The sequence below is a fragment of the Aplidium turbinatum genome, chromosome 3, assembly GCF_918807975.1.
Source record: "Aplidium turbinatum chromosome 3, kaAplTurb1.1, whole genome shotgun sequence".
Classification (NCBI taxonomy): domain Eukaryota; kingdom Metazoa; phylum Chordata; class Ascidiacea; order Aplousobranchia; family Polyclinidae; genus Aplidium; species Aplidium turbinatum.
This window is the reverse complement of record NC_137474.1, coordinates 13968259-13984774: the sequence shown is the minus strand read 5'-3', so window position 1 is coordinate 13984774 and position 16516 is coordinate 13968259. Positions and strand designations below refer to the sequence as shown.

The following is a 16516-nucleotide window of genomic DNA, read 5'->3' as shown; positions in this document are numbered from 1 at the left end:
TCTGCTTCCCCCTAAATCCGGGCCGGCATTGTTGTAAAACTGTCGACATATTTCACAAAAAGGTGCCAACGTCGGGAAATTTTTACTTGTGAATGTTTGTTAGCCAATGAATATAGTTGCCCATGCTGGTGTAAAAATAGACAATGCTGCCGCAATTTCTTCCTAATTTTTTTTTAGTTCAATAAGTAGTCTGTGCCTGCATTGGTTTCTTTGGCAAGCACATCTAGGTTATTATAGGTTGCATTTGCTGTTTGAATATCGCCTGCTTAATTTAATACGCATTTTTAACAATGATTTTATGCCACGTTTATAACACAAAAACAACACAGGCCTGCAGTACGCTCTGTAGGAATTTGGCAATGCCTCACCAAATAGATTATAAAATAGGGAAGAACAACTGTAGGCTCAAATTACAAAAGGACGGCAACTAAAATACAATCGAAAGTAGTATGAAAATGTCTGCAATAAATTGGTCTTTTATACTGTAGCGTAGTTGTGGTCCTGAAAGAAGCTTTTATTGCTGTCGTTGAAACGTTCTTTTGAATGAGACATGTGCGACAGTGAGAATCTGGTAAAACAAGTACCGGTTTAGAAATAATATTATGTATTTTTATAAGTTAGCCAAGTAGCCTATCTACGCACACTTTTAGTTAAAGCAAAAACACGAAGCTTGACCTACTTCGGTGACCAGTGAGTATAGTTCGTGTGGTCACTAGTCAGTAGACTTAATCAGATAGAATGAAACAAGAAAACACATGGTTCTACTCTCGGCGTGTGCGATTGAGCAACCTACTTTGAAAGGGCAGCTCTTCATTCAGCGTCATTCCTGGATGCAATTATTTACAGACAAGCGCAAACTTTAATTTGTCATCCTCGTGACCGGTAAAGATTTCTAAGTCCGAGGATAAAAATTGTTACAGTTCATTAAATTATGACATTCTCAAAGGCGACTTTAACAATAATATGACAAAAACTGCTCACTCAATCAACATTTCCAAAATCACTTGGATTTTCGAAATTTTTAAACAATCAACAATTGAAAAATAAACAAATCTATTGATTAAAACTATAACTTAGACTACATAGTTTCCGTATAGGGGACTGCACTCACGTCGTAAAGAATGTCACCTTCCAACTGCCGACAAGCTATAATTTGTGCGTTTGGCACTTCGTATGCTCCAACCAATTTGTTGCCTTCTCTTGTGACAACAGTCTAGAAAGAAATTGATTGACGTAATCACAAAATCAATAATGGCATGATATGGTAGTGAGCATTTAGCTTCTTCTGTTTGTTCATTGTAGGCTAATATAATGTGTCAACGTCCAGTTATAATACAGGATAATGATTTTATCTACTTGCTGGGTTGTCAATCAGTGGCTAAGTTTTCAGTAACTTATAACTACTATTGCCATCATTGATGAGCGGTAGGAGTAGTACGGAAATAAATTGAAAGCAAGTCTATTGTAGACTAATTTTTAAAATAATGTTTGTTTCATTGTTGAAAATAGTGCAGGTGGTGAGCCTACGCCCACATACGAATGAAGCATCGTCGCCAATTCATGCAAAATGCTAAGTTATTGGAAAGCGGAAGCCTTCAATCTTCTCCAAATGTTCTGATCTGAAACACATAGACTAGGGCTATGTTATGCAATTCCGTGGTATCTTCGATCAAGCCATCCACAACTTAATATTCCCCAGATTGACACTAACGGTTAAGCAAGCATTGGCTGCACAGAGCAGTCAATAGAAATCAAGCCAGAGAGGAAGCATTAATCACACAACCATTGTCAATCGTGTGCGGATACGATCTTGGGTTTAGTCAAGCAAGCTGTAGTCTCGTCCATTCCATGCTCTTTTATTCTTTTGACTTGAATCTCCGATGCTTTTGTGTCATCTGTAGCGCACCCAGCATGGGGCTAAGGGGGATCAAGTCCCCCCGAAAACCCGCCATCAAAAATGAAGCTTTTGTATGTTCTCCATTTATACCTTTTGCTTACAGGTTAAGTATGAATAAGACACAACAATACAACAGGGATGAGCATTATAACAACATATTTTACATAACTTATTTATAAGTAGTTTTAACAGTTTAACGTTTTCAGCTTAACTTAAGCCCTCATCAGGAACCTGAAAATATTAATAAAAACGCAATCAATTTCAACTTCTTGAAGGTAAAATTACATTAGGAAAAGGCAACTACATCGATCAAGGGAGAAAAGGGAATTAAAACAATTGCTGCGCGGAAACAATCGGCCACCCCCACTAGTGGGGAACAAACCGACGATGGGTTATGATGATGATGATGATGATAAATGACTACAAAAAAATTTGCACCACAGGGAACGTGATACATCAAGTAAATCATGTAGGCTAAATGTTGAAGAGAATGGACGCGCCTCTAGCAAATAATTGTTTGCTTAATTTTGGGTTGTTACGTTTGATTAATAGCGCTTCCGGAATTTTGGTGTCAAATTGGGATTTGCCTTTGCGTAAAATTTTAAATGAGTCAGCAGAGAATTTTCGATCTGTGCGAAAAGAACACTCTATGATATAGTCTTTGATGGCACTTTTCTTTAACTCCCTAAAGTTCAGATGCTCCCGTACTCTCGTGGTCAAATGTCTGGTGGACATACTGATGTACCGTACGTCAATGCCGAATCACACGGACATGTAAAACTGTATACAACATTTGAGCAGAGAGACGAAGGCGTCTGAGACTTTAGTTGAAAATGCGAACTAATTTTGAATGTTTTGTAAGTAGGAAAAACGTCCACATCAAATTTACTGTTTACAAAATTGGTGTTTTGTTTCAAACTGTTTTTGTGCTAGTTGTTGTTTTCGCACTTATTTGTGTTGGCAAACAGAAAGCTAATTCTATTTTGTAATACATGACGAAAAAGTTGAGATCTATATAGAAGATTGCGAGAGTGAACGTAGGGATGAGTATGCTGATGGTGCTAGAGTAGCATGGGGTTCACTAGGCCAACTTCTAATCTGATTGAGGGAACGAATCTTGATGTATCGGCAACCGATGGGTTGTGGGCTGTGAGTGCCTTTAACTTTTAATCAAAAGGATAGGCATTGGCCTATTGTCACTGTCACTATTGTCGCAAATCACTCGGCCGACATTTCTGAATTAGCCCTCCCCTAATTTTTTCTGGGTGCGCTACTGTGTTTCATTAACCTTTTATAAACTCACGGTTGCTCATGTTAATCCCAACGAAGAAAGATTTAAAATTGATAGGCTACCTACTTGGCAAACAATACCACAAAAGCAAATGAATATTGAAAGTTGCGATTGGTACTGAAGAATACCATTTTGAATAATAGCCTACTTGGTGCGATGATGCTCTGTCTTTGTAGCCTAAGCTGCTCAGTGTTCACCTTTATAGTATTTTAGCACTATCGATCAACACATCATCTTAGTTAGGCTACCCTACCCCTTTCTGAACTTAGGTTACTAATATTCGATCACTCATTACAAAAATGGCAGTGCGCAGCCAGTGCACAGATATAATTAACTTACATTCGAATGCAAATGACATTCTGTGCTGCACGATAAATACACCAACAGTTTCATCACAGGTGGTCCAAATAATTCATCGCCTATTTTATACTATATGCCATATCTTACCGTGGCAAAATAGGTGCAATTACTTCTTAATTGATACTTACAGGCATTTGACGCTTCCCTGGGCCTGTTATTGTTGCAGGTTTGCCAAGTTCGAACTTGTCAGTCCAGGATTGTGGACCAGTCGTAGTTTGAATACTAAACTTGTCTCCCTCCTCTTCGATCAGTAAGGAGACGGGGGCATTCTTTCCCATTTGGATGTACTCTTCGGGTACCTCTGCATTAAAAATAATTGAAAAATTTATCACACCAGCATCAGTTGTCAAAAAACGATAAAAGTGAAACTTACAAGAAACAGCTATTGTCTCTGCCTTTGTATAGCCTACTATTTCACCAGTGTTTGCTACCCTTTTAAAAGTGAATGGACAGGCTTCAAAGTTTCGAGTTTGCTCGAAAACTCATACAGTAGCTTAGATCGCATTTGATAACATTGAATTAGGCCTACTGGATAATTTTCATTTACAAATGCCCTATTCAGGAGCGTAATAGCAAATTTAAGTGAGACTAGGAACTCTAAGAAACATCTGCCAAAATATTTAAGAAGATTTCGTCTCAATTAAATGGAAAAAAAAATTAACGTCATCTGGGTAGGCTAACTAGCAATGACGAGTTAAATTTTCTTATTTTGGTTAATGTCGGCCTACCATATTTTCTTCCCCAAAAGAAAACATGTTTCGTAAACAAGTAAAATGCAAATGAACTTTTGCGTCTGAAGAAGTTGTTACATTTTCTTAGATAACTAGAGGTTTATGCAACAAAACAAACGTTTAGTCAAAAAACGAAGCAAATTTTTATTGTCAGATTCATTCCATGGATATTTTGCTGTTCCCTTAACTTTTTCCAATAAGGAAGGGTCAACTTTAACGAGATTATATAATTGCTTCCATGAAACATTTGTTCACAACCATTAAAACTCAACTTGCCTATTTTCTTGCGCCATATTGTGGCTGCATCATAAAAAAATGCGTTCTAAATTTAAATTACGAGCTACAGCCTATTGCAGACGAATTGTGCGATGTAACATTTCTTTAAAAAATTTTAGGCTACGGTTTTGCAATGTTTAAAATATTCTGTCCATTTTTCATGTGCCATCATTTTAGAAAGAGCAATTGTATCAGTTTTAAGCCGCTTTTGCACAAGCTTTCGTGCATATCGAACCGACTAGTATTATCAATGCCAACATTTTTCCCTGCCAGATACTTCACACAAAGCTGAACGTTATCCCATTCTTTGGCTTGGGTTGAAAGCATCCAATCAACACATTTAAACTCTGCAAATGAAGTGGTCTATTAATCCAAGTAGGCAACACTGCCAAAACAGGAGTCATACAATGAAAATTAAGCTGAAATGGTCATCGAGGCTGGCACTCCCTTTGTTTGCTACAGAAATAGATGTAGCCTACCATATTCACAAGCAATGCATTTCATTTCAAAGTCAATAAGTTCTTTTCTTACAAGGATATTTCTGTCACAACCCACAGAAAAGAGAGATGCGCAAAAAAACAGAATGTTGAAATATAGGCTGTGTCTGCGGTTAGGCTAATTGTCCAGTTGTCCTTCATAAACTTGATGGTCTCAATCTGTGAAAGCATTCTGGAATAGCATGTAGCCTAGCCTATCGGTGGTAGCCTACTTCCTCTCTACCCATAAAACTATTTATTTTTAACATTGATTCAACGTCTGTGGGAGATTTATCAATGCAAAAGCGGTCTGATTGAATAGTTAGGGTTACAGTGGGCTTTTTTGCTAGCGACCCTTTTTAATCTTGTAAAAAATTTCGCGACCCCTCGGCCCTCACGATTATAATAATTATAAATAGTTCGAAATATACTGTATAGTGTACATTTGTGATATTTATTGCAAAGCTTAAGTCGAACCAAAACTAAAAACAAGCTACGTACTTGTAGCCTACTGGAAACCTGCTAGGCTACTTCACATGTAGGGCAGGCTACCGTGGCCTATATACTGGAATTACTGGAAACAAAAAAAGCAAACACATATATTCTGTGTGATGGGCGCAGGCCCGGATTTATGGGGGGGCAGAGGGTGCAGGTGCACCGCCCCCCCCCCCCCCCCCCCCCGACTTTTAAAGGGCCCCCTACGTGGAAAAAGTATGATTTTGTGTTATATTCTTTTCTTTCAGCATTTGAAGTTTCTACAAAACGCTGTGCAGTGCTGGATCAATGCTACTGTAGACGTAGAGGAAAGTTTTCGGGCCGTAGGCGCAAAAAATTTTTTGCACGGGGGCCCCCCGATCTAAAAGTGCCCCGGACCCCCTATCAGCTAAATCCGGCCCTGGATGGGCGCGACTGCTTTCTGCCACAAAGTGGGTACAGCCGTGGCTTAACATTTATAAATGCTGGTCTCAACGTGGTTTTAATGCTGTTTTGATTGTCGTCAACGTTGAAAACGCTGACTCGCACAGATATGTTGATACAAACAGCAGAAATTCGGTTAGGCCTACTGCTAAGCCAGATTGTAACCTAATGGATATTTTACTCTAATGTTCAGCCCAAAAGTGTGCAACCTTTTTTCAGAAAATTCAAACCGCAACTTAGTCAAAAAATAGATCATCAAGTTCTTCCTGAAATCAGGGGCGCCGAAACGATTTTTGACTGGGGGGGGGCAAAATTACGAAAAAAGGGCACTTTTGTTTACTAAAAGGCCAATTTTTTTTCAAGTTTTAAGACATCGCGATAATGCTAATCTATTAGCTTTGAGTAATTTTAGCCTACATGTGTCCGGTATACAAAGAAGGGCATCATGCTATGACAGCTATGTTATCATGATGTAACCGACTGTCAAGCCTTAAAGCAGCCTGCTGCCATGGCCGCAAAGTAGTGCTGGAATGACAGCCGGTGCTACCTCCTCAATCGGCCAAGTTTGGCCGCCGGTCTCTTCTAGCCAATTATTTAATTTCGCAATAGAATGATCGTGGATGAACTGTGGAAAATATGTAGTATCAAAGAGTGACGCAAAATTAGGTCAGCGCGTCATAATCGCCACTGTTGCATTGTGCGGGAATATTTGTTATTGATGGAATATATCCATCTGCGATCCTCAGTCTTATTTGTAATTCCCGACGTTTATTTTAACAAAGTCTTAATACGAAGTGCTAATTTACATCGGCTGGCAATATTGTCGTTTTTATGTCGATTCGATGTTGTCGGACATTGAATCGTTGTTAAAAAGGAAAACTAGGTTAGTTGACATCCCAGAGGAAAACATTTTTGGATCAAAAATTATGCTTCTTTTAGTAATGTCCTTCACATCATTGAAATACTTATTTTATTACCTTGCCGTCATCGTCAACACATGTCGAACGTTGTTTTTCGTTGCTAACAAGAATTCTAGGGGAGTGACGAACTTTTTTAAAATCAGCCACATTGGAGACACTCGTGCGAGTGTCGTTAGATAGTCCCGCAGTACTGGATTACAATCCCGATTAAGCAGTTATTGCGTGGTGCAACGATTCTATTGTATAGGACGTCGCCCAGGCCCAGACTTCAACAACGCTAAGTGATCATTTTAGCATTGTTGCAAGTTTAACTTTATTTACTTGTGCTATCGTTATTTTTATTTTGTATTTTGGTCTCCAAGCACGCAGATTTGGCCGCCGAGAAGGAGCTCCCGGTAGGCCACGATAGCTGCCAGAAAAAAACGAGTTTTAAGGCCTGTAACTTACTGTGTTGCAAAATTTTGTGCCGTAAACATTATTTTGAGGCAAAAATGAAAGATTATAATTAGGCTAAAAGCGAATAGCAGAAATTGTTACATTGCAAAATGTGCAGTAGCTTACATGACTTTAAAAGGGCACCATTGCCCCCCTGCCCCTCCATCTGCAGAAAAATTGAGGGCAGGGGGGCATCTGCTCCCCCTGCCCCCCCGCTTCCGGCGCCCCTGCCTGAAATTTAAGAGGGAGGTGCTTGAAAGGCCAACTTTGCTTTTGCATTGCAAATAGGTTTTGAATCCAATTTAATTTGGTAACGTCCAATTTTTGAGAAAAATACTTCTAAAACTGTTCCAACATATTTGACAAATGGTCGACAACCAGAGGTGAGAGGTTTAATAACGATTGATTTGATTCCACATCATTGTTAGCCAAAAACTCTTCAGTAAATGAAAACATTTCAAAAAAATCATTTTAAAGCTTTTGTTTCCAGATGTGTATTTTTTTGTCAAACGCATCAATTTTAGATTTCAATGCAAAACATGGATGTTAACTCTTAAGAGGAACAAATAAAATTAGTTCAGTTTTTCAAGCTAAACTTACATTTGGCATAATTTCAAAAGTTAGTTATCATTGCGAAAATGGTGAACCAAGTCTGAATTTTTTTCTGTTACAAAAATCGCGATTTCATTTTTGAATACTATAATAGCCTTTTCAAAGCTTTGACTTTTGAAAGCTACCTCACTCGACAGCAGTGGCCGAGTGGTTATAGCGCGTTGGGTTCGCAGTCGAGAGCCTGCATGTTCGACTCCAGCCACTCGCACTTGCTGTTGTTTCTCTGGGCAAGAAACTTTACGGTAATTGCCTCTACCCAGTGATCGATTTCGAGTAATGGGTAGTACCAAATTTAAGTCATAAGTAGAGTAGACAACCGGAAATAGACATTGCCGTCGGCTGCAGCGTGGGTCAGGTGTACGTCGGAAGGCGTACACCAATGCATAGCGCTTAAGTCCGCTTTCCCTGCAATGCAGGATAAAGATAATAAAAAAAAAAAACACTTCACAACGCAGTGAAAAGGTTTTAAACTCCCATTCCATTTCACCACATGAACTCAGAAAAATACGTGTATTGAGTGCGCGACTCAACAAAGTTAATAACTTTCACAGCATCTTGCACCAATATGCTGTAGAGGCCTATTTTGTGTAAAATTAGTATAGGCTACTCTTTGCGACCCCTGAAGTTCGTTACGCGACCCTTGCGTGGTTACAACCCCCAGTGTGGGAGGCCTTGGTTTACAGTACATTCAGCTGAATTCAACAAACACTTTGTGATATTTTAGAAGCAAATAACATATGTAAAAAAAATCGTTTGTGGTGTTCCGAATGCGGTGTGGCGAAATAACAAAACGAAAAAATTTTTACAAAGAAACTTAATTTACAATAATGCAGAAAAGCAAAACAGTTACTAGTCAAAACGAAGCAAAATCATTTACGTTTTGAACAGATCTAGATTATTCTGTTATATCGCCTAAAATATCAACCAGTGGAATAGTTCAGTTCAGTTATTTTTATTTCTGACCATCTCAGCGAAAACTATAGGCTACACGTCAACATAGTAAAAGTCTAGAATACAAACTGTGAAAAATACAAAACTGAAATCAAAATTTAATATAAAAAAGTATGAATTCTGCCTGCAAGTAAGCTGCGTTGAAAATTTTTCAGTACAAATTCTTTGAAAATCAACAATTTGTTCTGTGCAAAAGCACAAGAATGGCAAAATATGTTAACACTTACTCATCAGCCTCATGAAATCTTCGTATCCTTCCTGATCTTTCAATTCCCATTTTCCACCAAAACCCATTTTAATTTTATAACAGTACCACAGTTAATACGAAGCAGTAAGAATTCTAAAAAGCGCTACAGATTATCCTGATTTGTTTAGGTTTAGTACGCAATTGACCAAATTGTTGTTAGTAGGCTGCTAATTTCCTCAAACCATTTAAAATCAATATTGTACAGTATCATTGATGCTTCGCGGATGAAAAGTAGGCTATAGTGGCAACGCTTCTCTCTTTCGTTTGCCTAGAACAAGTTTTGCAGTCCTTTTTTTAAAGAAAAGTCAGTAGGTCTGCACAGTGCACAAGTCACATGAACGCTTACCTATTTTCATATTGGAGAAATCAAAATTTTATCACATTCTACTGTATTTCAAGTGCTTTCTGTTTTCCTAAACGCAAATCCATTAGCTTTTGTCGTTAAGGTGTAACTGAGTCTAAATTGCGCACGAAGTAGCTTTGCGGAGTTATCCCAACAAACAATAAAACTTTCACCTCAGTGTCAAAATAAGAGCCCACTTCAGACCCTTAGCAAATAACTTATATCACCATTGAGGCACTGCATTCAAATAAATCACCATTTCAGCCAGATCAATATTCGTTGAAACTCAGGCAGTTAGTCAGTTTTTTATTCTTTTTTCCACTTTACATTGATCCAACAGCTTCAAACGTTGACTTTTGGTGTAAAGCAGAAGCGATTTTGTGGCTTGTGTATTACTCTCTCATCTTCTGTCTAACGCTCTAAAGTTCACTATTGACCACATCAAATCAAACAGGGCTGTTGAAACCTCCTTCTTCGCTTTTAGTAGTTCCATCGAAGGTACGTGAGACAGCAGAAATACATGAAATATTTGGAATTTATTGTTGAGATCGATCAATGCTATAAACTTTAAATTGCTAATTTTATTTTGGTTTGCGAAAATTTTCACAGACCGTTGGTATGATTGAAACAATCGAGATGAGAAGCAAAGGCAAATGAAGTTGCTAAACGTTTTTGGAAAATTTAAGCTAAAAAATGGCCTAGTTAACTGACAACGTTAACAATGTTAACAATTTTTGCTGCAATTTTGAGAATGGCAATACTTTATATCTCGCATGTCTGCTTTTAAAAATCAGACTTATTTTAAATCTCCAACGTGCAATCAAAGTTTATCCAAATTCTTAATTTTGCTGCAATTTATCAGTAACAGGTTGTTCACACAGCAATTGATCCTATGCACTTCCTGTTGAACAATCAGATCTTGTCAGAATGGAGCCGAGAACATGAACCAAACTTCCTGACTACGAGTTATATTTTCAAATGTCCGTTTTAAATCAGGTACAATGCAGTCGTCTGTTTCACGTCCAACAAATGTTGATACATGTTAATTTTCCAATCGCGCACCCAACTAGCTAAATTAGTTTTGCTCTGCAAAGCTAAAATATATTCCACCAAGTGAAAGCGTAGCTTACTGCAACTGACTTTAATTTGGCAAGTACTAACTAATTTACACATTCTTGCCCCTTCTACTGTAGCTGTTTTTTTGAAATTGACTTCTGACGAATGTCTGGAGAAGTTCTTATATCTTTTAGCAAGGACGGGCTTCCAATACAAACGCTACTTCACGCTGTTTCAACATTTTATTTCACAAATCCTACAAAGAAGGCTTGTACAAATGTACAGTGCACTCAGCGTATTTGATGATAAAAGGGTTTAGGAAAAGTTCAGCTGTTTAAAATTAATTAGTTGATTCTAACTTTAGGAACTTAATACAGTATGAAAAACACAATGTTGCTGGGTGAAAAAGCGGACAATTGTTGCAAATAACTAAATTCGTGCAATAGTTGAGCATGATCATCATTTCACCCGCTTTAGCAGTTATACTTAGGTCACGAAAAGTAGCCCAACAGATTATTACGTCACGTACTGACATAGTAGCCTACATTACTAGGAAAAAATCAACATCCATACAAATATGCAAATTACGCATTTAGATTTTCAAGCTTTCATTTTAAGGTCGCTACTAATTTCTTGAAATAAATTCAAATTGATTTGTCATTGTTTCAAAGAAAACATGACAAGGCATTTAATTAACATTTGTTGGCTCAACCGAAGGTTTAATTTGTTTTGTTTGTACTACAGACCTCTTGATAGGCTACAAGCTTGTCATCAAACGTTAGGTTACAATGATCAAAAACGTCATCATTATTGTGGAGTGAATTAACAAGAAAAAAAGCAAACAAAGTGAACAGAAATAATAAAGACAAACAAAAGAAACAAAGTGAACAAATAACGGGTGGTTTTTCGGGTGGTGGAGCTACCACATTCTTCAAAGGTAGATGTATGCATAAAGTCCAGTGCTCCACTAGGAAGACATATAGCTGTTGGGGAAGGGAAAGCGAAGACAATGCCTCTGGACACCAAGCATAAACGTTCTATACGCCAACACAAAAGACTATACAACAGCAATAACTGCTTATCCACCTTTCTACGGTGAGTTCTAAAAAGCGAAAGCTTAAAAGTCAGATTCATTCCGTATCTGTTTATTCAAGGCAATAGATTATTGCTCCATTTGTTGGAAGCAGGGTGGAAGGCTACAATTCGAAAGCTTTTTAAATAAAATCCTTTCGGCGTCAGATTGCTTTATCTCGGTTTTGTTTTGCACTTCCACAATAAACTGTTGACCCTAAAATACAAAACTCTAAGACAGTGGTTCTTAACTGGGGGGGGGGGGGGGGGGGGGGGGGGAGAAGGGTACGTCCTTTTAGGGGAGCTCGAGCTCTACAACGCCATTTAGTCTTTTTTCAGTGTGCAGTGGTTTCAATGTTTTGTACTATTTTTTGCAGTTTGCATCTTTTTGCCACTGGGAATCACTGGTTAGGTGGTGTCCGACGTTTTCTTCGTAAACAGTTCTTCCTAAAACAATTCTTTGTAAGCAATTCTTCGTGAACAATTTTTCGTAAAATTAATTCTTTGTAAAACAATTCTTTCCAAAGCATTTCTTCGTGCATGCAATTAAGATTTGATGTATACGAAGACATGCTTTACGAAGAATTATTTTACGGATTTCATTTCACCAACAACTGTTTACAAACAATTGTTTTAGGAACAACTGTTTACGAAGAATTGTTTTACGAACAACTGTTTACGAACAATTTGCCTATAACCGGTAGGGTTATATGCAGAAGTAGCTTGTGTTGCACTTGCTCCGCAATCTGGCTTCGTTATGTGAAAAATGATAACTTCCATTTAATGCTAGTAGGCTATTTGTCACAAAGCCGTAGCATCCAAAACTTTGCCTTCAGTAAACCGATGAAAGGTGCTGTCCTGAGCTAAGCTATCAAAGTGCTCAACTTTACCAAAGCTGAAGTTTATAAAGCTTGAGCTCCTTAGTCTTTGCAGTCGTCTTTTCCATCGCCTGTGTAAGTGAAAGGACATGAAGTGAGTCTTTGTTTTATGCAGCTCTTTTGTTTGGTTTGAGGATGCTGTCTGTTGAGTTTCTGTGTGGTTCGGCGTTATTGTTGTGAAATTTTGTTGAATCGCTTGATTAATAGATTAGTTGACGAAGTTCTTCCCTTTCGGCACGGTGGTTGATCTTTGGACTCTGTCTACTTATGAAAATGACCTTTTTGAATCGCATCGTTTTCTCTGGCAATGATTGTAAACTCAAAGTCGGCAAGGCACTGTTGTTGATGACCAAAAACAGAACTTTTAACTGAGTTAAGGTATTTTTTCAGGCCGGGGGATTGGGCGAATAGTGCTGCATATGTAACTTTCACTGCATATCTTGCATATGATCCTGTAAACACAGTTCTTAGTTCTTGGTGGTATACATGTCGTCGTTCCGTAGTGGGCAGTCTTGTAGCCGGCAAGTTTCGGATTTTTGTCGTTTTCGAAAAGCGCTTCGGAGGGTTCGTGAGCGTCGAAAGAGGCGGACTGCCAAATCCAGGTCTTTGAAGACTTTCTTTACTGTCCGCGTCGTCGCTCATAAAAGGAAATTTTGTAGGCTATTGGGTTGAACGATGTTTGGAGATTTTGTCTATTTTGTTGGTGTCGTCGTCTGGGTGGCTGCTTAAGAAAATCTTTGGAACATCCGTTGTCCTCGATCGTCTTCTCGAATTCCGTCAGGTGTGGTGTTGCTCTGTTGGCTGAGGAACATCTATCTTTTATTTTCTGTATTTCGTTTAGGAGGGTGGAAGGTCTACTTAGTTGAGCCAGAAATCGATGTTTCTGCAATAAAAATTTAACGACAAACTTTACCGAAAATCCGAATCCATCATGGTAAATTTCAGTCTTTTGCAGTTCTTGTGAGCATGTTTATGTTTGCGACTGACCCCGATTTATATCTTTTATTGGCATTTTGAAACTGACACTCAGCCGGCTCAAATGATACCCTAAATTTCACGGTTGAGCCACCCATTGTTCACGGTTGATCCACTATTATTTCACTTCCAAACGATATCCCCAAAGAGAGCTCAATCTGCATCATACGCAATAAACTTTTCTCTTGAACATTTTGCAAATATACAATCAAAAAATGTTTAAACTGTGTATTGTGTCTAGTGTTTTAAAATGAAAGACCAGTGAAAAATTTATACTACTGAAAACACTGAGAATCATTGAATAGGAAACTTTGCACGAAGGTGCTTTTACCTTTTTGAAACGATTTCGCGAGGTTTGTGAAGAAAACAAACCTTAGCAACCACTGGCGTTGCTATCGAAAAATATAAGGGGGGGGGGGGTGTAAAAAATTACCCTCAACTGGCGCATTACAGAACGAATTACTCTTATGGAAGTTTAAGGAGGGAGTGGACCGCCACCAGTTCTACGCATCAATCACAGTACGGTACAACAAAATTAGGGCAGTGCGTCAGGACAATCGGCTCATAAACTACATTCCTCATGACAAAGACCTGGCTCAATCGTGAACATTGCAAGTGGCTCAACTGTTAACATCGCCGCCATTTTCAAAATTCATGAAAAATTACCAATAACCAACTGATGGCTAATCAAGCAACGAGAACTACTAAAACAAAAAGTAAGTTATCCTTACCTATCCCAGAATTTCGATTAAGACGACAATGAAACATCGTAGGAAAAAATAACACATTTCTTATTTCTCTCAAAACTACTTTTACCTACCATTTTACTGCTTCACAATTTTTCTGCTTGTAGAAAATCCCTAAAAACTACATGTGCTGATGGACTTCACGTTTTTCCATATTTTCGTTATTAAACGGTTGACTAATCATGCACGACGTTGCGATAAAACCGGATGGATCAACCGTTACCCGGCTCAACTAACCAAACCTTCCCCCTAGGGCCTATGCTATGGTATTCTTGGAACTTGTGGGTAGGGCCGAGTCGAAGTGTGGAAGTATTTTTATCTTTGCTTGTCGCTTTTGCTTTGGCCCAAGTCGCTGACACTATGTAGCTTACCTACTTCTACTTTTTTTAAAGTAGCTGAAGTCGTTAAGTTAGGCTACATTCAAGAGAAACTGAATGCATGACTGTATCAAAAAAGAAAACTTATCCAAAATGTAACCTCTCACTCAACGGTGTTACAGTAAAACAAGTTGACAAATTTAAATAGCTTGGGTATATTATAACTTCTGATGGCAAAAGTGACATTGAAATTAAAAAGAAAATCTCTACGGCAAAAGACACCTTCAGTAAAATGAGCACAGTCTTCAAAAATCCCAACATAACAATAAAAACTAAAGTGAAAGTTTTAAAATCATATGTCAAACCTAGTTCATCTTGCGGATGCGAATGCTGGACAATCTAAGTACGGTAACGAAATAAAGAAAAGATTAGAGGCTGCTGAGATGTGGTTTCTCAGAAAAATGTTGAAGATCTCTTGGACTGAAAAGAAAAGTGATGATAAAGTTCTGGCATTGGCAAAAATAAAAAAGAGATTAATAACAACAGTTAGAAGGGGCCCAGATGGAATTTATAGGGCATATTCGCAGATATTGAGCTTTCGAAAAATAGTAAGTTACCATTGGGCATGATACAAGAAAAAAGAAGCAGAGGTCAGCAAAGATTAACTTATTTAAACAGCTTCAATCAATGGGCCAAAACACAACAATCAAAATTAGCGATTTTATACGAATGGCAAATGACAGAGAAGTTTGGAAGACCAAGGCTGCCAACGTATGGAACAGATCGGGCACGTAATCATCATCAAAGTCGAAAACCAGACTTACACAGACATGTCGTTGCGAAAAAAATTAACGATGTTTTTTTTCGAATGACAAGATAGTCCACACCTTGGCCATATTTTTCCAAAATATTGTCAATGGTTGATGTTAAAATTATCCACTATGGTGTCAACAGCTTGAATATTAATTTTAACAAATTTTCGCAACGATCTCGTTTGCTTCATGAAAGTCATCAGCATTGAAAAGAAACAGATTCGTGTATAGGTTTGATTTGATGTCAAAAATACGTAGCCTACTCAATCGTGCACGCGTATTTCAAGACGTGTTTTTTACTTTATCAAAGGGAGTTCTTTACTTAGTATCATTTTTTGGAAATGGTTTACAATATTAATAGTGTTTTTGGTGAAGAAAAAAAAAAAAACTTTTTAGTTTCAGATTTATTTGGATCTACTTTTTAAACCAATGAGTTACTTAACCCGGTTGACTGTGTTTAACTTAGCCTCCTTGTTGTGTCCAAACACTCGGTTGCATCCTAAATGAAGGATTTTAGCGAGAATTAGAACTTACGCAATGATTCTTTTTCAAATGATCGATTTATTTAGGATACACGAGGACGATTTTGTTGTTGCTGCTGCTGCTGTTCGTTTTTTAAAGTCAAGAAATTGAAAATAAAATACATGAGCGTCTTCTTTTATTGCAAATATTTGTAGCTAGGCTAACAACCAGAAGCTTCACTCTGTTAATCTCGATAACCGAGTTTGTGTAAGTTTTGCAAGACCTTTCAAGTATGCGAAACTGCCAGAAATAACTTTTCTCCTCCAGAAAATAAATTTTCAAACCAACCAACCAGGGGTGCATTCCTAGCATTTTATTTGGGGGGGGGGCTCTATTAACACCTAGCTGTGTTGTAATAGACAAAGTGTGTAGGGCGGAATAGACAAAGTATGTAGGCCTATAAGTAATCGGTGTAGGTGAGCCAACAATCTTTACCTTTTTTGAAAAAAAACACTGTTCAGTTTGTTTTTATTTCTGAACATCATATCGAAAAACAATCCTTGCTAAAACATAGCTTGAAGTAAAAAAACGTGAAAAGGTAGTCGAATCCGAAATAAAATTATAAGTTTAAAATTTGGCTTGGTTGCTACACTGCAATCTCCTTTGCTTTTTCTTTACTGCGTAAGCTTACACTTGAAACTCGCATGGCATGAGCTAATTCCAATCTTTTTAACTCAGTTGT

At 37.9% G+C, this 16516-nt stretch overlaps 1 protein-coding gene across 1 annotated transcript; it reads right to left on the bottom strand.

The window, feature by feature from the left end:
• Positions 1-281: 281 nt before the first annotated feature.
• LOC145767348 (fatty acid binding protein 1-B.1-like) lies at positions 282-9238 on the bottom strand. The gene is made up of 4 exons (XM_082579154.1): positions 9095-9238; positions 3677-3849; positions 1112-1213; positions 282-568 (listed from the first exon to the last, which is right to left on the bottom strand). The coding sequence occupies exons 1-4, from the start codon at positions 9159-9161 to the stop codon at positions 515-517; spliced, it is 396 nt and encodes a 131-aa protein (XP_082435280.1). The 5' UTR covers positions 9162-9238; the 3' UTR covers positions 282-514.
• Between the last annotated feature and the right edge of the window lie 7278 nt (positions 9239-16516).